This window comes from Panthera onca, chromosome C1, assembly GCF_046562875.1.
Source record: "Panthera onca isolate mPanOnc1 chromosome C1, mPanOnc1 haplotype 2, whole genome shotgun sequence".
NCBI lineage: Eukaryota > Metazoa > Chordata > Mammalia > Carnivora > Felidae > Panthera > Panthera onca.
In genome coordinates, this window is record NC_138346.1 from 193,232,886 (window position 1) to 193,253,828 (window position 20,943).

Genomic DNA, 20,943 nt, shown 5'->3' on the forward strand with positions numbered 1-20,943 from the left:
GCTGAGAGGTGGCTTGTCTCCCGCAGCCTGGTGACAGGGATTTGTCAGTGAAGCTGGGTGGATGGAGCCAGTGGAAACACACACTTGTGTGTTGACCCGGGTTCCGGACAGTGCTGTGCGCCTGGATTTTGCCACAGCAGAGCCCATGGTTCCTCATTTCCTGGACCTCAGACTGGACAAGGTCAATCAACGGCTACTTTCCACTGTCTGTCCTGTCTCTTCTAGTTCTCTGCAGGGCGGCGAGGGGTTTGTTTCTTAAATAAGAATTGTGCCTTATTCTAAGTCCCTTGCGGCTCCCCATCGCCTGGCAGGGAGGGAGCCTGACAAGGGATAGGGGGCCCTGTGCCCTACAAGCTACCCTCCGGGGACCCCGTGCCCACCAGGGAGAGGCACCCTTGTGGCTCAGCGCCTCTGGCACAGTGAGGCGGTTAAGAGCTTACACTCTGGGGCCACACGAGCCTGAGTTCATATCCTCTCCGTGCCAGCAGGGCGAGCTCACACCAGTCACTTGTCCTCGTGAGCTCCGTTACTACATCTGTAAAATGGGATCGTGGGTCCCCACCCCCGAAAGGGTGAGGTCAAGGTGGGAGGAGGCAATGCCAGCCGCTGTCTGTCGAGCACTCCCTTGCTGGGCTGCGTGCTAGGCTCTCCACAGCAAATCCTAATGCTGGAGACTGAGATCCTCTGAAGGAGAGAGAGGCATCGGGGGGCTTGAGAAGGTATTTGGGGGAGAAGTCGGAGGATACTGGACGGAGAGCCTCGTGCCGCAGGGTGAGCAGACATCAGAATCCCCTGGAGGGGAGCGTCTTAAAATAGATTCCTGGGCTCCACCCCAGAGCTTCTGGCCAGGGGTCTGGGTGGAGCCGGAGAGTGTGCATCTCTGAGGACTTCCTGGGTGAGGCTGGTGCTGCTGGTTGGGGACCACGCTTTGAGAACCGCTGGCCTTCATGGATGGTGCAGCAGAGAGCCTGGGATTCAGAATCAGATCGTCTTGTGTCCAAATGCCTGTTCCACCACCTACTAGCTCTGTGACCAGCGGACAGTTAGTCCACCTCGAGCCAGGGACTGCTAGAAGGTGGCTATTTGTGAGGCACAGTGTTGGCCTGACTTAACAGGCCATTCTTCTAAGCCCCCTGGCCCCCCCACAAGGCTTCTTAGACGCACAAGCAGAAGTTCCAGCCTGAGCTCTCCCCCCAGCCCACTCAGCCTTAGTCAGCCCCTCTCCCATCTGTCCCTGCAGGAGGAGCCCTTTGTCATGTTCCGGAAGTCCGACCGGACCCTGTTTGGGAATGACCGCTTCGAGGGCTACTGCATCGACCTGCTGAAGGAGCTGGCCCACATCCTCGGCTTCTCCTATGAGATCCGGCTGGTGGAGGATGGGAAGTACGGGGCACAGGACGACAAGGGCCAGTGGAACGGCATGATCAAGGAGCTCATCGACCATGTAAGTGGGAGGGCACCCCCTGGGAGGCTTGGCCAAGTCCATACACATCAGGGTGGGGCATCCTGGCAGGTGGGGGCTCCGGGGAGCAGGGAAGATGGAGACAAAGGTTGTGACCTTGGGGAGGACCCAACTGCCTTGGGCCTGCCTTGCTCACACTCCCCGGGTCCCAGACGTTGCCCTGCACCAATGTATTGCCTCCCATCTGACCGAGCCTTCCCCACTTTGGTGACTTTGGTGAGCTCGCTCTGGAGGGATGCCTCAGCTCCTCACTGCCTCCTGCTCCCCTGAGAGTGACCAGAGGATGCCCCAGCCATGTAGGCAAGGTGCCCATGCAAGACACTTTCCCACACTCTAGGGCACGGAGTTAGATCCATCAGCTGAGGGCTGTATGAAGGGACAGGCAAGGCCCAGCTGGGCAGTTCTGTGCCCGAACGGGGAGGTGACCCAAGGAAGCAGACAGGCAGAGCTTTGGGGGGCAAAGGAGCAGCTGGTGGGAGGGGCCTGGGGTTCATGGGACCCTGGGAGGAAGACAGAAGCCACAGTATAGGGTCACCACAAGGTAGGGAGGTGGGGGGAAGTCAGGGGCCCCCAGGGTCGAGTGCCATTTCTCATCAGCTGTGTGAACAGGGGCAGGTCAGGGGACCTCTGTAAGTGGTTTCCTCATCCGTCAAATGGGCGTGAATCCTCCCTTCCTCGTGGGATTATTGTGACACGGGATGGGAGGTACGAGGCACGGGGTGCGGCCCACGGCAAGCCCTCGGTAAAAGGAAGGCTTGTCAGAGGCAGTAAGTCGGGAGCCCGGGCTGCAGTCGGATAGAACAGGTTCAGATCCCCACTCTACCACCTGATAGGTGTGGGATGAGAAAGTTCATCAACCTCGCAGAGTCTCAGTGTCTTCACGTCTAAAATAGGAGTAAGCCACAGCTACCAAAGCTTCTGCATTTGTTGCAGGAATTCAGTGAGGAGCCGTTAGCACAGGCTCAGCTGGCACGTAAGAAACTTTGCCTGCCTTCCAGCCAGGGGCCCTCAGCTTTCCAGAGGCATTGCTCATCAAGGACCTGCTAACGTATGCAAGGCCCTAACCTATGCCAGACCCCCTTCTATCCCTTCTCTCAATTCTCCTCGCAACAAGCCCGTGAGGTGGGTACTGTTATCACCACCCCTTTCACAGATGAGGAAGCTGAGGCAGAGAGAGGTGAGGACCCACGGCTAGTAAGTGGGGGAGCTGGGATTTCCAAGCGACAAAATCTTTGGAGGCTCTCTGCTTTCTGAAGCTCTGTCCAACCTCTGCAACGAGCCATCTGTGGCAGGAGCCAGGGCAGAGAGGTAGGCTTCAGACCTTTGCCTGAAAAGTACCAGCTGCTGGGACTCTGGGACTGTTGTCACTCTTCTCCCCTCCTGCCCCTGCTGAAAGGAACGCCCAGCAGGGACTTTGGAGACTTGGAAGGGAGGGAGCTGGAGCTCAGAGTGGGAAGGCTCCCGAAGAGCTTTACCTTGGCATCATTTCCTAGGCCCCAGGAAATCAAGCTCCTGTGGAAGGCCGGTAGAGAGGCTGTAATGGGTAAAGGGCATAAACTTGGGCTGGGCTTGATTCCCACTCTGCCGCTTGCTACTGTGTGCCCTGGACAAGCGTCTTGGCCTCTCTATGTCTCAGTCTCCCTATCTGTAAAATGGGAATGATGGTAACAGAACCAGCCCCATAGGTTGTCGGGAGGGCTACGTTCACCCATGTGCATTATGTCAGTACTTGCTTTGTTTTCATCTTTATCCTTGTGGTTATTCCTTCGAGGCCGGGGGAGGGGGCTTCAGGAAGTACCTCTGTGTCCCTGAACTCCACTTTCTAACTCAACAGTGAGAATACTAATACCTGCCCTGCGTTCTTCCCAGCGTGTTGAGTGGCTGGGAGGAGAGAGCTGGTAGGGGAGCACTCCTAGATTGTGGAATTCAATATAAACGGAAGGGAGTGGTGTTGTCACCATTATTAGTAATAACTATAATTATTATGGAAATTAGTCAGCAGGCCCCAGAGGCATCTCCATTTATCAGCTCCCCCACTCCTGCTCTGTGAGTGGGGCTCTGGAACGTGGGGCCTCCGGTGGGTTCTGAGCCTGTCATTTGCAGAGGCCGGCGGGGCTGCGGGGGAAGAGGGGGTCACACGGAGAGCGGAGGCCACATGTGGAAGTGAGCTGGGCTGGTGCCAGCCTCCTCAGTCACAGCATCTCCGGCATCCAGAGCTTTGGAGAGCGTTTGCAAGGGGGTGGATCAGAAAAACCCAGCAGCAACCAGACCTCTGTAAGCTGACCCTCAGCTAGGGAAAAGAGGGGGCCTCGTCTGTGGCCTCCGTGCAGCCCAGTATCCATCAAGGCGCGGGCCCTGACGGGACATGCAGGGGACCTTGTTAAACCCGATTCCCTACAATTGATGAGCCTATAAATCCTAGCTTGGTGCCATTTTTAATAACATCATAACCATTTATTAGTGTCGTCAGATAATTAGTCTTCTCGCTAGCTCATAGATAGCGTGGTAAAGGCTTGGCAATATTATTACTTTCTTATTAGGGATCTGAACGTAGACGTAAAAGTGATGAATGCCCGCCTTTGCAAGAATCTGCCCCCCGAGGCCCATTTGGAGGCCCTGGGTGGAACCTCTGACCAGCAAGACTTCAGTCCTTCTCTGACACTCTGCTCACCTCTGTCCCATGCCACACGGCCTTCCAGGGAGCCAGGGTTATGGGGGAAGATGGCATGTGCGGGGTGCGACCCCCTCCTGCTGACACGCTCCCCTCCCCCAGCCCCGCCTCCTCCCCCAGGGCAAGCAACAGACACGATAGGACAGAGCCGTGATTTCTCCATCCATCACCCCAGCTCTCCCAGACTGTCGCTCTCTCCAGTTTCACTGCCCGCTGTCTGTCATTTCCTCTTTCTTGAAGGTCTTCTGCTCCCGTCCATGCCTTAAATTGCTCCCGGGTGTCTTAATGACTTTGGAATCCGAGAGAGGTTGACTTCACATTCCGAGTCTAGCACATATTCAACGTCTCTGGCCTCCGTTTCCACATCTGTAAAATGGGAATAATAATAAAAAAAAGCCTTTTCTCCCCGAGTCTGTAGGAGGATTTAATGAGATACAGCCCAAAGATGCTTAGCAGAGTGCCTGGCGCTTCGTAAATGGGGCAGCAGCTGGGAGCTGTCCTGCTCATCAGCGTTCCTACGGGGACAGCCCTGCTGTCTAAAGTGTGGACATGGAAGAACATGATGGTGGTGGCAGGGTCCTGCCCCTCAGCTGTGGTCATCCTGGTGGGCCACAGCGATCCGGGATCTGATAGTCTCTGGATCATCCAAATAGCCTCAGGAAACTGACTCACACCGATTAGACTCACTCACGCGGAACTGAGGCCCACACGAAGGCATCAGCCCCTTACTTCACTTGGGGCATTGGCCTTTCCTGCCATCCAGAGCTTCTGTCCCGGCACCCGGTGTCCAGGATCGTGCTGGAGAGTGGAAACAGAGCTCTCAAGAGTGTGGAGAGTCTGAATCCAAGAAGAGAGGCGGCCTCTGGAGAAGGGGGCAAGAGACGAGTCTTGAAGAGTCTCGAGTGCTAAACGGAGGGATTTGATTTTCATGCTGAGAACTACAGGGCACGGCTGGAAGAGGTAGAGTGACGGGGTCACGTGAGATTGGTACTGGAGGCTGTGACTGCGACCTGGGTGAAGGAAAGCACGGTGATGGAAAAGGAGGGAGGTGGGTGGCACAGGATGGAGGTGAGGAGGTAGCATCGAGAAGATTGGCGGATGGTTGGGTGAAGGAGGTGAGGGACAGGGAGGAGTTCTGCACCAGGACGAGGTGTGAATTTCTAGCTGGGAAGGTGGCAGTGTCTTTCCCAAGTGAAGAGCCTCCTGGCAAAATAGAGGACTGCAGGAGGTACAGAGATCATTCTGGGGTTGGGGTCCCAGCAGGTGGCTGGCCAGATGGCTGGGCCCTCAGAGGACAGAGCAAGGCGGGAGGCTAAGTTTTGGGGGTCATCAGCACAGCCTCGGGGGGTGAGGGGGAACCTCAGGAGACAGTCAGAGGTGGGACCGCTGGGGAGAGGAGAGATGGGAACCTGGGCAGGACCTAAACAGCGCGAAAGTGTAAGGAGAGAGGAAAAGGAGGACTCTATAAGACCCCGGAGCTGGGGCGCCCGGGTGGCTCAGTCGGTTAAGCGTCCGACTTCGGCTCAGGTCATGACCTCACGGTTTGTGGGTTCGAACCCCGCATCGGGCTCTGTGCTGACAGCTCGGAGCCTGGAGTCTGCTTCAGATTCTGTGTCTCCCTCTCTCTCTGCCCCTCCCCTGCTTGCACTCTGTCTCTCTGTCTCCCAAAAATAAATAAATATTAAAAAAAAAAAAAAAAAAAGTTGCCCGAGCTGCCAGAGAGGAAGAAGGAGAACCAGGGGAGCACGGGTGGCAGGGGCCAAAGGCAGAGAGGCTGCTGGAAAAGCATGGACACAGGGGCACAAGTGGCAGGCAGGGAGGTCAAAGGAGAGGAACGAGCAGCATCCGCGAGTTGGCACGACTGAGATCTCCTGAGGGTGCAGGGTCAGCCCTCAGCGTGGGCTTCCTGCACGCTTCTGGCCTGACTTCCTGCAAACTCTTCTCAGAGACCCAGAAATCCTGTCCTGGCTGCCTTTCTCAGCCCTGGAATCGGAGGGGATGGGTGGGGCAGAGAAGAAGCAGAGCCTGGCCTTGAGGGAACTCGTAAATGCCCTCCAGGCCACAGGGAGCCGTCAGTTCTCTTCTCTCTAAGTCTTTCCATCTCCCTACAGCAGATAAGGAGATTTCCCCGGCTCACGGATGGGGCTGGACCAAGATGGGGGATAGAACCAGATGGAGACAAGGAGCAGTCATGGGTAGCCCCGGCCTGTCGTCTCTGCCCTCGTGAAAGAAATAGCACTGCCCAGACAGCCCCTGTGCCCCCCTGTAGTGCTGAGTGCAGAGCGAAGAGGAGGGCATAGCCGCAAGTGCCCATTTCCCCCGCCCGACCTTTCTTCCAGACAGCGAGTGCCCGATGAACTGCTCTGGGCTGCTGCCCGAGTGCCTGGCATGGGCTGGGCACACAGAACAGGGGCCGGCGAATGAGCACGTGGACTTGCACGCCTCCCCCAGAGACATGGCTGTGGCGTCATAACCACTGAGCTTCCCATCCTGTGCAAGCAGACGGTCAGGCGTCAAGCAAGGCTGTGACCCCATCACCCCCTGTGTCCCCTGCCTTCCAGCCAATAACCCGGATTTTAGTTCTGGCTTACGTGTTTTAGTGTCAGAAGGGGCCCCGGGCCCCTGTTCGTGTGGCCAGGAAAGGCTCTGCCACACCGCCTCCTTCAGGCTGGCCAGCGCAAGGCATGCTGGGAGCTCACCTGAGGCAGGTGGAATCCTGGATGGGACAGGACAGTTGAGGGCAGGGGATTTCCTGATAGAGTGCCAAGGTGGACTCCTGTCAGGGCGGCCGGGTTGCCCAGAGCAATGACTGAAGACTTCTGGGGAAGCTCAGGATCTGCCTGAGAACGAGCAGGGAAACAGGTGAGGGACGCAGAAAGGACCCGGACCACACTGAGATTCACCGAAGGACTCTTAGCTGCCAGGACTCAGCCAGCAGAGAGCAACCTGGGAAAGACCTGGAAAAGAGCCTGGCAGGAGGTCAGCGTCCAGACAGCCAGAAGCAAGAGTGGTCAAGGCACAGGTGGCCAGGGTGAGGGGGGACTGGAAGGAAACAAAGGTCAGAGGGAGCGATAGGGACATACTTGACCCCCTACTGAGGGCCACCCGCTCCTTCCTTCATTCCACAAAACCTTATGGAACACGGTCTCAGCCTGGCTGCTGGAGAGCACAGCCTGAGACGGAGGCTTAGATGCCACTATTTAGTTCAGGGCTGGGGGGCCAGGGAGAGAGCGAGGGACAGAAGTGGAGCGGGAGCAGGACAGGCCATACGGGGGCTCCGCACTGAGCCGGTCAGCACTCAGTGTGCCCAGTCTCCGAGTCGGCACCCTAGGAAGGCCTTGCCGGGGGTGTCTCAGGGTGAAGGGAGAAGGGGGAACAGGTTTATCCCCAGGCTCCGGACTTCCATGCATTTCCGGGTCTGGCACAGCAGGCGTGGGAACCAGTCAGGCCCCTGCAGCAGCATCCACAGCGGGATGGTCTTGAGTGAGCATGAGGGTCAGGAAGAGATACTGAGGAAGAGTTATCCAGGGCATGGGGGGGTACCTACCTGGGGGGGGGGGGGCGCACTGAGGATGCCAGCGTCTCCACCCTTGGGGTCATGCAGGGCATGGGGAAGGGGGCTTCTCTTAGAGGGGGGAATGCAGGTGTGGTTCATCCCCCACAGTGTGCCACAAAGCGGGGAACACCTACTGAGTTGTCCTAAAAGACAGACGCAGGACAGCCTTTGCTGGGAGGTGGGAATCGGGCCCTTCTCGCAGGCCCGGGAAAGGCACAGACTTCATTTCTCACTGTCAGGCGCCCAGCAGCTCCGGAGGCCTGTGTGTGAAGCATGGGTACGTGATCCCTCAGTCACGTCTACATGGCACCCGTCCCCATCTCTTTAGATATATCTGGGTTTTCCCAGGCTATTAGTGGCCACAGTGCTGATGAAGTCCCGGGCAATGACTAGGGAGGGATGGAAAACTAAAGATGGTCACTAGGACCTACCTGAGGACGGCCATGAGGACAGGTGAGGGCTTTCAATGAATAGGCCAGAAGGAAGGGGCCCATCAAGGGCCGGGGTCCAGGGAGCAGAGTCCTAACTCTGGAAAAAGACAGGCAAGGGAGCAGGGTCCAGGCCGACTGGCATGGGTCATGTGGCTTCAGGGACAAGGGGGGTACTGATTAGGGAAACTGAGGCCAGAGCTCAGCCCCTTAGGCTGGGGTAAGGGTCGGTCAGGACCCTTGGGGGGTACTTCATTGCTCCGTCTTACCAAAGAACTTTCCCGAGCTTCTTCGTAGTGCCAGGCTTTGTGCTAATGTGGGGGATACATCAGTTCAGTCCCTGCCCTCCTGGAGATTATGTACCTGCAGATGAGTGAGGTGTTAAACGGTGACTCACAGATAAGAATTTAGTTGTGCCAAGGGCACCGGGGAGCCGCATGGGAGGCTATGGGAACGCATCACTGGGACCTAGCGGCATGTGGAGGGAGAGGGGCTCACTGCCCCCAATTCCTCGGGCTTTGCAAGACAAGGCCTGTCTGGGCTGATGCCACCTTCGGGGCCCTGTGAGGTGGGGGGAGAGGAACCGGTGGTTGGAGACGGAGCTCCAGCAGTGTCCGTCCTGGGGCGCCTGTGGCTCTGAAACGGGGAAGACCCGCCCTTCCTTCCTGAAGGAGACAGAGATAGCAGTTCTCCCAGGCCAGGGAGAGGCATAGGCCGCGTTCCCCGTGGGCAGGCGGTGAGGCCGCCACAGGCTCAGGAAGCCTGCATGTGAATTACAGGTGTAGTGGTTGACCCATCCGTCGACACTCAAGAATCTACCAGCACCGTTTGCCCTCTATTCCGATTTTGGGTTGTTGAGGCTGTTCGTTGTCAGGCTCCTGTCCAGGGCTGTTCCAGGAGCACTGTTTTCTTCAGCTTGGAATTTGGGAGCCGCCAGCAGATGCTACGGACGTGCTTGCTGGGTGTCTCTCCTCTACATCCACAATCATTCGGCCCCACGACCTCTACCATCCGCGGGCTTTGAACCAGGCGCTGTGCTAGGCGTGGGGCGTAGTGTGGTGCGAGGACAGAGGCTCAAGCCCTGCTCCCATGAGCTTATATGGTCCAGGAGGGGAGAAATCACCCAGTCCCTCTAAAACCCAACTGTGCTCAGTGCTAGGAGCAAAAAAAAAAAAAACCCACCTGATGCCATGAGAGGAGTCACCAGGGAGACCTGAGGTCATGTGAGGATTTTGTGGATGTGATATTGGAGTTAAGGTCTGAAGAAGTAGACTTCAGCAAGACAGAGAGCTTGTGGAGAAAGAAGTTCCAGGTAGAAAAACGCACAGGTGCAAAGGTCCTGGGGTGAGAGAGAGCATGCGTTGGCGGGGGGGGGGGGGGGGGATCTGAAAGAAGCCAGTAGAAAGCGAACGAGGGGACATGAGGTAAGGAAAGGCCGGAGAGGCAGGGAGGACCAGGTCCACGCTTTCCAACTCAGTAGCCACCAGCCACTGGGGTTAGTTAAATTTAAACTTAAGTTAATTAAAATCCATTTTTAAAATTATTTAATTCAAAATTAATTAAATACAAGTGTAGATTCTGTTCCTCAGTTACAGAAGCCACGTGGTGTGGCTAGTGGTTACCATATTGGACGATGTAAATATAGAACTTTCCCACTGTTGCAGAAGATTCTCTTGGACAGAAAGTTGTCTTAGGCCACGAAAGGCTTAAGGAACCCCTGATAAGAATTTTTTTTATCCTAAGGGCCAGAGGGGAGTCTTGACATACGTTAAGTAGGATTGGGAGTGGGGAAATTCTAGATGGAGAAACATCACTTTGAGAAAAGAATGGAAGGTGAATTCTATGGATACCACATACATAGGCGGGGAGCCAACAGGCCAAGCCCTGGGGGAAAGTCCTGCATGCGTAGCAGGAGCGAGACTGGTGTTCTTGGGTGGCTATGGAAGCATCTGGAGGGAAGTGGAGGTGAATCTGCAGGTTCCTGCAGCCATAGGATTGAGAAGCCCCCACCAGCCGATGTAATGTGTACCCTGGGGAGACCCAGTGAAAGCCGCGTATGGTCAGGAGCCAGAGTCAAGTTCTTGTCTCTGGGAATGGAACCCGCGTTCAGGACAGGGCAGGGTGGGCCCAGCCATAGCGGAATGCTCATCTGAATGGGGAGGTGGAAGGAGCTCCGTGCATCCTGCCCGGGATCTAAGTGGCAGGTGTAGGAGTGACCCAGGGCTGTCACAGCAAATGACCACAATAGAAATTTGTTCTGAGTTCTGGAAGCCAGAAATCGGAATTCAAGGTGTTGGTGGAATTGGTCCCTTTTTGTTTTAGTTTTTAAAAAATGTTTATTATTTTTGAGAGGTAGAGAGAGAGAGAGACAGAGTGCGAGCAGGGGAGGGGCAGAGAGAGAAGGAGACACAGAATCTGAAGCAGGCTCCAGGCTCTGAGCTGTCAGCACAGAGCCCGATGCAGGGTTCAAACCCACGAACCACGAGATCATGACCTGAGTCAGAGTCGGACACTTAACCGACTGAGCCACCCAGGCGCCCCGGAATTGGTCCCTTTTGAGGGAGAATGGGTCCCACGCCTCCCCACTGGCTTCCGGTGTGGCCGGCCATCCTTGGCATTCCTTGGCTGGAAGCTGTATCACCCCGGTCTCTGCCTGCATTGTCACGGGGCCTCCTCTGTGTGTCCCTGTGTGTCCTCTCCTCCTCTTATAAGGACACCAGGCATTGGATTTAGAGCTCACCCTAACCCGGTATTGACTTCACCTTAACTTGATTCCTTCTGCAAAGACCCTGTTTTCGGAGCTTCCAGGTCGGTGAACGGGTGGAGATATAGGGGGCACATGTTGAGAGAAAGGGAGGACATGGGAGCTTCGTGCCCCTTCCCACTTACCTTGCCCTGTGCCTCTCTTCCATTCAGCTGTTCCTGAGTTCTGTGTTTTTCTAATGGCTGGTGACCTAAGCGGATGAACCACTTTGCATTCCTGCCAACAGTCGGGGGGGGGGGGGGGGGGGGGGGAGGCGCGGGGGATTCACTTGCTTTACATCCTCATCAACACTTGTATCATCAATATTTTTTTTCTGGCTATTCTGATAGGTAAGCAGTGGTATTATGAGAGTTTTACACCACTTGGGGAGTGTTGCTGGGGACATCTGAACTACTGTGATGCGGAGTCCAGATAAACACAGGCGCCTGCCAGGAGCCATTCCCTAATTAGCACCCCCAGTGCCACATGCTCGGGAACGGCTGTTAGGCACACTGATGAATTTGGGGGCACCCAGCAGGAGCCGGAAACAGATCTCTGGGGAAGTGAGAGTATGTCCTTTCTTTGCACAGCCCCAGACACTCTCCCAGCAATTTATCTGATGCCGTTTAATATCAGTGGCAGTAATAAAACACTATTTTGGTGGGGGGGCGGGCGGGCGGGGGGGAAGAGCCTATCTCCAAGTAAGGTCACACTGCCAGGTACTAGGGACGAGGACCTGAACGTATTTGGAGGGCGCGCGCAATTCAACCCCCTACGCGTGACTTGCATGGTAGTGTGGTAAAGCACTGGGGTTTGAGGTCATGGTGAACGGGGTCCAGGTACTGGCTCAGCCATTCACCTGCTTGGAAGGCAGCTATGCTCGCTACTGTACCGGAAACACCACCTGCCACTCAGACCAGTAGAGGTCGAAGCAATCTCCTAGCCTGAATGAGCCATAGTGCCCTCATCTAGAATGTGGTAATAACATTTACCGCCACAGGAGGCAGCTGGGGGGGGGGGGGGGTCATATAAGGCAGTAAAGTATATGTAGCATGCTTTGCAATGATTGGTGTATAGGAATCATCCATGAATGACCGTGGTCATTACTGTTTTAACTGGGCAGGTCACAGTCTGAGTAACAAGACATCCTGGGGGATCCCAACCAAGAGGCTGAGCACAGAGGTGGGGAATCTGATGGAGACCATACTTGGGAATGCGAGGAGGCAGGTGCCAACCGGAATACCGGACACATGGAGCAAGCTGGGGCTCAGGGGGCAGATCCTTCCCTGGGGAGGACCCCCGGCTTAAGAGAAGGCTGATCAGCAATAAGTTGCCGGAGGTGGGACCACGGTCACAAGTCTGTTCCCGGAGCCGGGTTCCCCTGGTTTCACTTTCTGGTACGAGGCAAGTATCCAAGCAGCAGCCAAGAGGGCGGGATGCTAAGGGCCAGACTGTGGAGCTGTAGTTGGGTAAGTGGTTCTTGCCTTCAGTTCTGGTCGTTGGACACACGGTGGAGCAAATGGCGACAAGTGGCCGCGCACAAGTATGGCGTAGAGTAGGAGAGGCTGGAGCCAGGTGCGTCCTGACAGATTCTTGGTAAGGGAAAGCTGCTTATGGGGATGACGTAATGCCCAGGAAGGGTTGTCCGGCCCGTTTCAGAGGTATAGGAAAGGTATGGAAAGGTCCTCAGGCAGATGGGACCAACAGATCTCTCGTAAGACCAATGAGCGTGATGGACAAGTCAGGTTTGGTTTGGCCAAGGGCATGATTGCTGTGAATATGAGGGCAAGGGCCTTGGACCTTCTTGCAGCCTCAGTTTCCCTCCATGAGAAATAGAGGTTGGAATCGAGGTTTCTGAAGGTCTCTCATCCAGCTCCGACAGCCCACGATTTTACCAACCATCCTCAAAGAAAACTGGCACGAGTGGGAAGAGCCTGCCAAGATTGGGCCTTTCGTTCTGAGTAATGAGCTGAAACAGCAGAGGCTTGACATCTGTTCCCCTCTTTCAAGGGAAGCTGGACAAAATAATGCCTTTTAGCAGTGAAATCGTAACCAACGGTGAAATGTAGTGTTTCCGGCCGCAACACCAGCTTTCCTGAAGCCCCAAGGGAGAACACACATCAAAACCCCCTTGAGGAAGGACAGGTTGACCAGCTGACTCTCTGCCGTAAGCACAGAATGCCGTGGACGCCCGCCTCCCAGCATGCGAGAGCCGGAGGACGGGAGGCTGGTGGGAAGATCCTGAAGGTTCCGTGATCCCCAGTCACTAGCCCTTTCATCCAACTTGCCATCAAAGCCAAAGGAAGACTGGCACCATCGACTTTGAGGTTCTTGCCAGGAACCCACTCCAAGCCTCAGAGGCCATTCCCAGAGGCCAGCTCCAAATGAGCAGTGACGATGATGTTGGAGTCAGAGCAGAGCCCCTCAAAGCAATGTGCTTTGAAGGTTTGGGGCCAGGGGAAGCCAAGTTCTAGAATCAGAAGCCCACTACACTCTTGTCATGCCAACATTATACAGGATCCTAGAACGAGCACCGAAAGGAACCTTCCAGCATGCCCCACCCTGGCCCCCACCCCTTTGAGTCCCAGCAGCATCCGCCAGCAGGGGCTCACTTGACAGGAAGCTCCGTAAGAGCGGGAGCTGGGTCTCCGGCTCAGCCTTGCATCCCAGACCGGAGCGTAGTAGGTCTTGAGAAGACACATATTATTCACTCTGCACCTTCCCTGATAGTTCTCTCCTTTCGTTGCATTCCTTTGTACACACCCTGGACTGACAGGGCTCCAGGGAGCCACTCAGCATTTCGTCTTCCTCTGCCTTCCAAGCTAGGCAAGTTCCGACTCACGCGTTCAGACACTTACAAAAGGAAGGTCCCAGTATGAAACATCCTTTGTATTAGGCTCCTCCTCCCTGTCTGTCCCAGGTTCCAAGGTTCGCTGAACCCTTGGGCTCCAAATGTCAATAATCGGCTGAGGGGGCTGCCACTGAAAGGAAAATCATGGGGGTTGCAACGTCAGGGTTGTGTGTTCGTCATTGCCCTCCGCCCCCAGCCCGGAGCACCTGCAGAGTCTTTTACGAGCTGGGGTTCTACCCAGATTAGCCTTCCCTTCCTTGAATCTGATTTCAACTTGGTTGTTCGTTCCTGTTCTAGGATTGGTGAAGTCAGAGTTAGTGTTAACAGTTACCATTTAGGAAACAATTTGTATAATGTCCATCTCCCCCACCAGATTGTAAGCCCAGAAACCATGTCTGTTTGGCTGAGCTCTGCATCCCTAGTCCTTGGCGGAGCTCATACAACGAATGAATGAGCGCATGAATGAATGAATGAATGAAGCTGGGCCACGCCAGTGGGTGGCTGCCTAGACACATTGCCTTGGAAAGAGATCTCAGAAGCAGCCACCCCGCCTTTGCAAAAAGGTCGTTAGTACTGGTCTTTAGGACCCGAGCTCCCTCTCTGTTCTGACCACACCTGAGATAGGGAAGTGATAGCTTGATTTACATTCTGATATGTAAATAGCCACAGGAGCCCTCCCAGAGGAAAACACTATTAACTAACAAATATTCTAGAGGCTGAGATGGGGCTTGGGAATGGACAAACAAAGCAGTAAATCAGCTACAGTCCCAGCTGCACTTAGGAACTCACTGGTAAATAGGCAGATAAGACAGAAAGTCACATGGCCACACATCCTGCATTCAACCTCAGCAGGTTAGGACCTTACCGTGGGGCAGAGCAAGCTTCATGGGAGTTTAGAATTGGAGGCTATCAGGGAGGGCTTCTTGGAGGAGGTAGCCTGTGCAAAGAAAAATCGTAGGTGGTAAGAGACAGCAGGGAGAGGGCATTCTCAATAGGGCACAATGTGTGCAAATCGGGAGGGTGAAAAAGGGAATGTGGTCATCAGGAAGCAGTTACATGGGGTCTCACATAGCAGGAGACCAGTGGGGTGGAGGCTGGAAAGGTGGGAGAATGAGGGATTATAGATTTTTAATCAGGAAAAGCTCAGACCGAAGAGACAGACCTTTAATTATTACCCTCATTAAAATTGTGGTGAGCTAAAATTGGCCAACATAGGAACATTCCTAGCCTTCCCCACCCCCTTCCTTTCTTCCTCTGCTTTGCTCTCTTCCCTCCCCTCCCCTATGGAAGAGGGCTCTGGACTTATCTCTCCTTCCAAAGAGGGTATTATTTTTGCCCAACTGGTCTTCGGGGGCTCTTAGGATGTACAGAATATCCAGAACAGAGAGAAGCAGTCAAGATGTGGAAAGGAGAGGAAAACAGATTCAAATAAGGTTGCTTGTGGATTCATGATGTTTGAAAGTCACAGAGAAAGAGCAGGAGCTATTTTTGAAGGTTTGTAGATTGCTGAACTATATTTATTTGACAAAACCCCATTTTGAGAATGAACCCCCATGGGTTACAGCTTTAATAGGGTTCCGTTCTCTGCGTGTCGATACCGCTGTCCTCTTCCTGGAGGCCAAGAGCTCTTGGAGAACGGGGGTCAAGTCTAATTCATCGTGGTCTCCCCAGCATGCTGGGCATGGCCTGGCGCAGGACAAAGGTTAGTAAAAGTTGAAACTGAAGAGTGGGCAAGTGACCCAAGGCTCAGACGACAGGCTCCATTCCGCTCCCTTACCCTCCCTCCTCCAGGAAGAGGTGTCTGTCCCCTGCTAGTCTGAGGCTTGGCTCTTACGTCTGTCTGTGCATATCTGTCTCATTGCAGAAGGCAGATCTGGCCGTGGCCCCCCTGACCATCACCCATGTCCGCGAGAAGGCCATCGACTTCTCCAAGCCCTTCATGACACTCGGTGTGAGCATCCTGTATCGAAAACCCAATGGCACCAACCCTAGTGTCTTCTCCTTCCTCAACCCACTGTCCCCAGACATCTGGATGTACGTGCTGCTCGCCTACCTGGGTGTCAGCTGTGTCCTCTTTGTCATTGCCAGGTAAGGGTAATGCCTTGGCCAGAGCTCTGGCCCAAGGTTGGGATTTTAGGGAGCCAGACTGGTCCCTACATCCTCAGTCCTTCACACAGAAGGCCCACGTTTAAGGCCACTGCGCTGCCTGTCCCTGTGTCCTTTGCTGAGGCTCAGATCCCTTTACATCCTTCAAGCAACATTCCATAGCCCCCTGGGCATGACTCCCCCAGGCCTTACTCTAGTCTGTGTCCATGACTGGGAGGCAACTGGTGTATCCCAGGCCCTGGGAGCGGGTTAAGCCATCACCCAGAGCTGATCACCTGGGCCAGGCACCCAGTACGACAGACTCAGGTGCACTGGATGGTCCATGGTGGTTGGTGGGAGGAGGTCACTAGGGGGCAGGTTCAGCTTGGTGTTTACTGAGCACCTGGCGTTTGCCAAGCACCGTGCTCTGGAACTTAGAGCCATTGTCTTAAGTGATTCTCTCAGTCTGCCATGAAGGGGAGACGTCTGAGGCTCACAGAGGTCCCATGTTTGCCAAGGCCATCCTGGCAATAAGTGACACATCGGGCATTTGAACTCTGGTCACCCGGTGCTTTATGTGTGACCCACATCTCTGACCACCTGGACGTTTGTCCTTTGCCCCTGCCCCAAGGTGGCAGCTCCCAGGCCCTGAGCCCTCTGCCCCCTCCTTCCAGGCTCCGGCCCCAGCCCCTGCCCTGGTTCCTTTTTCTCTAAATCCTAACGAGGTGCGAAGAGGGGCTTCTCTAGAGAGGCAATTTGAGATCCAAGGACTTGGTGTTTTGGCCTTTTTTTTCCTTCCCCCTCCGGAGTCTTCTTTGAAAGCCTTCCCCCCACCCCGCTCCCTTTCGCTCCCTCCTCCCGCACAGAGAGAGACCAAAGGGAAGGATGTGAGGGATGAAATCTGCCTGCCTCGGAAGCCCTGGGCTGCCAGCTGGCCGGTGCCGCCTGCCTGCTCTGCCCAGCCCGCCTGCCACGGAGAGGCCTTTATCACGCCTCTTTCTCTAATGGCCTAACAAGCCTTTGAAAGCAGGAGCCACTCTCCAGAGCTCTTACTATAATTTTAGCAGCTCCAGCCCACTCTCGGCTCCCCACCCCCTGCAAAACAGGGCCAGTTTCTCTGGCGTTCCTTCCGCCCATTCCGTGTGCGGCCAGTCCCCCTCCAGCCCCTGGCCTTTCAGCCTGCTTTTCGCCACCTGCCTCCCGGCGAGGAAGAAAGGGGCCCCCTTGCCAAGGTTAGGCTGGGGAGACTTTCTGGAAGAGATGGGATTTCTGCAGCTGCTGGAATGACAGGACAGGAGAGGGGCAAGGGACCTGGTCACGGAGCCGCGAACAGGGTCATCGTACAGTTGGCACGTTAGGTAACACACATGTTACACCCTTTCCGTCTGATCCTTACAAAGGTCTAGGGAAGTGGGTGTAATTCTCCCCACTTTGCAGAAGTAGCAAACGAGGTTCAGAGCGGCTAAGTCGGTGCCTAAGGTCAGAAAGCTTCTTGCAGAGTTGGGTCCCAGAGCGAGGCCTGTTAGTTTGGAGTCGGGTGGCAAACACAGGTGCCCGTGGGGCTGGACAGGAAGCTAGAGGGAGGGAAGCAGGGAGGGGGAGAGACGGAAGCAGACTGGAGGACGCTCCCCTGGGGAGGACAGCCTCTCTGGGCTCCAGCAGACGGCACTGGGCAGGAATGCGGGGCCAGAAGGACAGAGTTCATGGTTTTTAGAGACACATGTAGATTTTTCAACGGACAGCTCATGACTTCTATAGGTAGCCACTAACTTGATTTTTTTACAACACTGTCAGGGTCAAGCCCAGCACATCCATAGGGTAGAGGTGGCCCTCTGTCCCCCCTCCCATGTGGCCTGTGTCCTTTAGACCGCTCCACGTTGGCTGCTGGAAAGCTGGACACAGCTGCCCCAGAGGTGGGGTCCGTGAAGTGTGGGCAGGTCCCCAGGCCCACTTCAGGGCTGCTCTGCTGAGTCGCACGACCGTCCGTCTTGTAAAGTGGCCTGGCCTGTGTCTGTCGGGCACCAGGAGTCGAGGCATTAACTAAGGCCTTTTTCCACCACCACAATGTTCTGCTTCATGCCTGGAGAGGTAGAAGGACAGGAAAGGAGGGAGTGTGCATTCTCACAGAGGACAGGACTGCCGGCACTCGTCAGCAGAGGGGTGGTTAAAAGCACCTATGAAGTCATTACAGGGAGTTAGGCAGATCCGGAAGAACTGATCTGGAAAGAGGCTGGTAACTTATTCAGTGGAAAATCCAGATTTTAGGGAGTACTATGGTATGATTTTTTGTGTGTTTAAAAAGTATCACAGGTACCGTGTATGTGGGCACACAGGACTGGTGGGGTCTCGTCAGAAATCATCTTTATCTCTCACCCCCCACCTCCCAGTGTGTTCAGAGGTGAGGCTGTCCTTGCCCTCGGTGAAAGTTCTTTCGGGGCCTGCCACTTTTTGGCCCACTCCCAGGTCTCAGAAATCCTAGGTCTCTCTCCAACCACAAACACTGTTTCAATTCGGAAACTAGAAGGTTGAGGGGCACCTGGGTGGCTCCGTTGGTTAAGTGTCCGACTCTTGGTTTCGACTCAGGTCGTGATCTCACGGTTGGTTGGTTCGAGCCCTGGGTCGGGCTCCGTGCTGATGGTGCGGAGCCTGCTTGGGGTTTTCTCTCTCTCTCTCTCCCTCTCTCTCTGCCCTTCTCACTCTCTCTCCCTCAAAAATAAATAAATACAAACTTAAAAAAAAATCAGAAAGTTGAGTCCAGTATAGTCCTCGACATTTCTAGACATTTCTACCTTTGTTCACAAATCAGACTCCTCCCCTCGCCTGCACCTGGGCCCGCCTGGGCAGTGCCTCCTCGGTCGGCCTGCTCCCCCACTCAGCACCCAGCCCTGCAACAGCCCAGGCCCTGTGGCTTCTCCCTGTTACGGTCCTGTTGCCCGTCTCGGATAGGACCCAAGGTGGAGCCGGGCCCATCTGGTCCAGGGAAGCCCTGTTGGCCCAGGGTCCTTACACCTGGCTGTGTCTGGGCACGCAGGCCAATGCCATGCAGCAGGGACTTGCCCTCCTGCGTGCATCCACGAGGCACACCTCAGCCACACACACATGGACCCAGGCGGCGGTCCACCTCGTTACAGAGCCGCTTGCCGGGCTCCCCCCGGCAGTCCCGTGGGAACCCCTCTCCCCAGACTTCACGGGGAGATCCGGGGACCGCTGAATGCGCGGCTCTCCAGAGGTCTCTTCCCCAGAACCTTCCCACAGCAGCCTCTGCCTCCACTCTCCTCGGGCTTCAGTCTCTTCCTTCTGGATTTCTAGAGCCCCTAGCCAGTTTGTGGCCACTGCCTTTGAATATCCCCGTCTTGGTTGGAAGCCTCTCTTTAACATTTCACACGTGTAGGATCTTCCCACCTTGTGAGGACAAAATTCTTCTCACGTGAGCTTTGGCAATCAATGCATAATTCATTAAAGCTTTTAAAGAGGGGGCTGGAAAAGTCACAACAGCATGCTTAAAGCGTATCGTACATTAAAAAACAAAACAAAATTCCCCTGGACACGTCTCTCCTTCTGGGTCTCTCGTCTCAGCATCCTACCCCACGCCAGCCACGCCAGCCTCTTGGGGACCATCTCCACGGGCTCTCAGTCTCCCCGCCCCCAGGACTCTAGCCTCCTCCGGCTTTACACTTCCTCAACTGCAACCCTTTTGCAATAAACAAAGATCCCTCCGTAATCAGGACTTCTCTTCCTTAGAAGGCAGTGGGGGGCTTTAAGTAACAATTTTTTTTCTTGTCATACAGGTATTTGTAGATTCAGAGCGAAAAAATCTGAACACTTATGTAACACATTGTTCTCTCCGGGGGTGGGAACCCTCCAGTACTTTTCACTTTTTCACTGTATTCTTCTAGACCGTTTGAATATTTTATGAAGAGCATGTTTTGCTTCTTTTTTTTTTTTTTTTTTCCATTTTAAGTACATAAGTAATTGAAAAGCCGATTCTTGGGGCGCCTGGGTGGCTCAGTCGGTTCCGCGTCCAACTTCGGCTCAGGTCATGATCTCACGGTTCGTGGGTTCGAGCCCCACGTCGGGCTCTGTGCTGACAGCTCAGAGCCTGGAGCCTGTTTCAGATTCTGTGTCTGTCTCCCTCTCTGCCCCTCTCCCACTCACCTCTCTCTCTCTCTCTCTCTCTCTCTCAAAAATAAATATTAAAAAATTAAAAATAAATAAATAAGCATTAAAATATTAAAAAAAAAAAAGAAAAACCAATTCTTATTTTTAAAAATTAATATAATCCATATAAAGCAACAGGCTTCCCTGAAATTCCTGCCACCATTCTGACCCCCTCCCCAGAGGGCAACACTGATATTTTTAGACAGGAATCTTTCCAGACTCTTCCAATGGGTTTGTATACACATGTATGTGAAGAGGTGTAGGGCTGTGTCTTTAGGAATCTATTTATATAAATGTGATCATATTGTTCGTATTTTTATCATCTATTTTTTTTTTTAACCCAACAGCATGTGTGGAAGGACTCTCCCTGTCGGGACATCTAGACATCTCTCATTCTCTCCCATCAGCTGTGTGACATTGCAGAGTATGGTTCTGACACAGTTTACTTAATCATTTTTCTGTTGAAGGACATTTAGGCTGTTTCCAGTTTTTGCTATTGCAAACAATGCTTTGATAAACACCCTCTTTATGCTCGTGTATGGGAGTTTTTTCTAGGCTGGATAATGAGTCACAGAATTGCTAGGTTGAAGGGCATGTGCACTTTTAATTTTTAAGAGATACTGCTGAATTACTTTTACAGCCAGAAAAGGGCATTAACAATAAAGAACGAGAAGCAAAATGGCCCTGAGTTCCCATTCCCTGCCTCCCCAGCAGAACACTAAGTCAATCGGAGTTAAAGGGGCAGCGCGGCCACGTTTGCTAAGCAAGCAGCCCCTTCCCCCGCTGCCGGCTCCCCACAGCTCCGCCCCAGCGCTCCCCTCTCCCTGCTGCAGGTTCAGCCCTTACGAGTGGTACGATGCACATCCCTGCAACCCTGGCTCCGAGGTGGTGGAAAACAACTTCACTCTGCTCAACAGCTTCTGGTTCGGCATGGGGTCCTTGATGCAGCAAGGTATGTGGCCTCTCCCCAGGGGCCTCCTCTCCAGGAG

At 54.4% G+C, this 20,943-nt stretch overlaps 1 protein-coding gene across 1 annotated transcript in view; it reads left to right on the forward strand.

Annotated features, from left to right (window-relative positions):
• GRIK3 (glutamate ionotropic receptor kainate type subunit 3) overlaps window positions 1-20,943 on the forward strand; it is a 229,878-nt gene that overhangs the window by 186,088 nt on the left and 22,847 nt on the right. Inside the window, exons 10-12 of the mRNA XM_060625294.3 lie at window positions 1,241-1,444; window positions 15,576-15,799; window positions 20,788-20,906. Coding sequence (XP_060481277.1) covers window positions 1,241-1,444; window positions 15,576-15,799; window positions 20,788-20,906 — 547 coding nt within the window. The remainder of the gene's footprint in view (window positions 1-1,240; window positions 1,445-15,575; window positions 15,800-20,787; window positions 20,907-20,943) is intronic.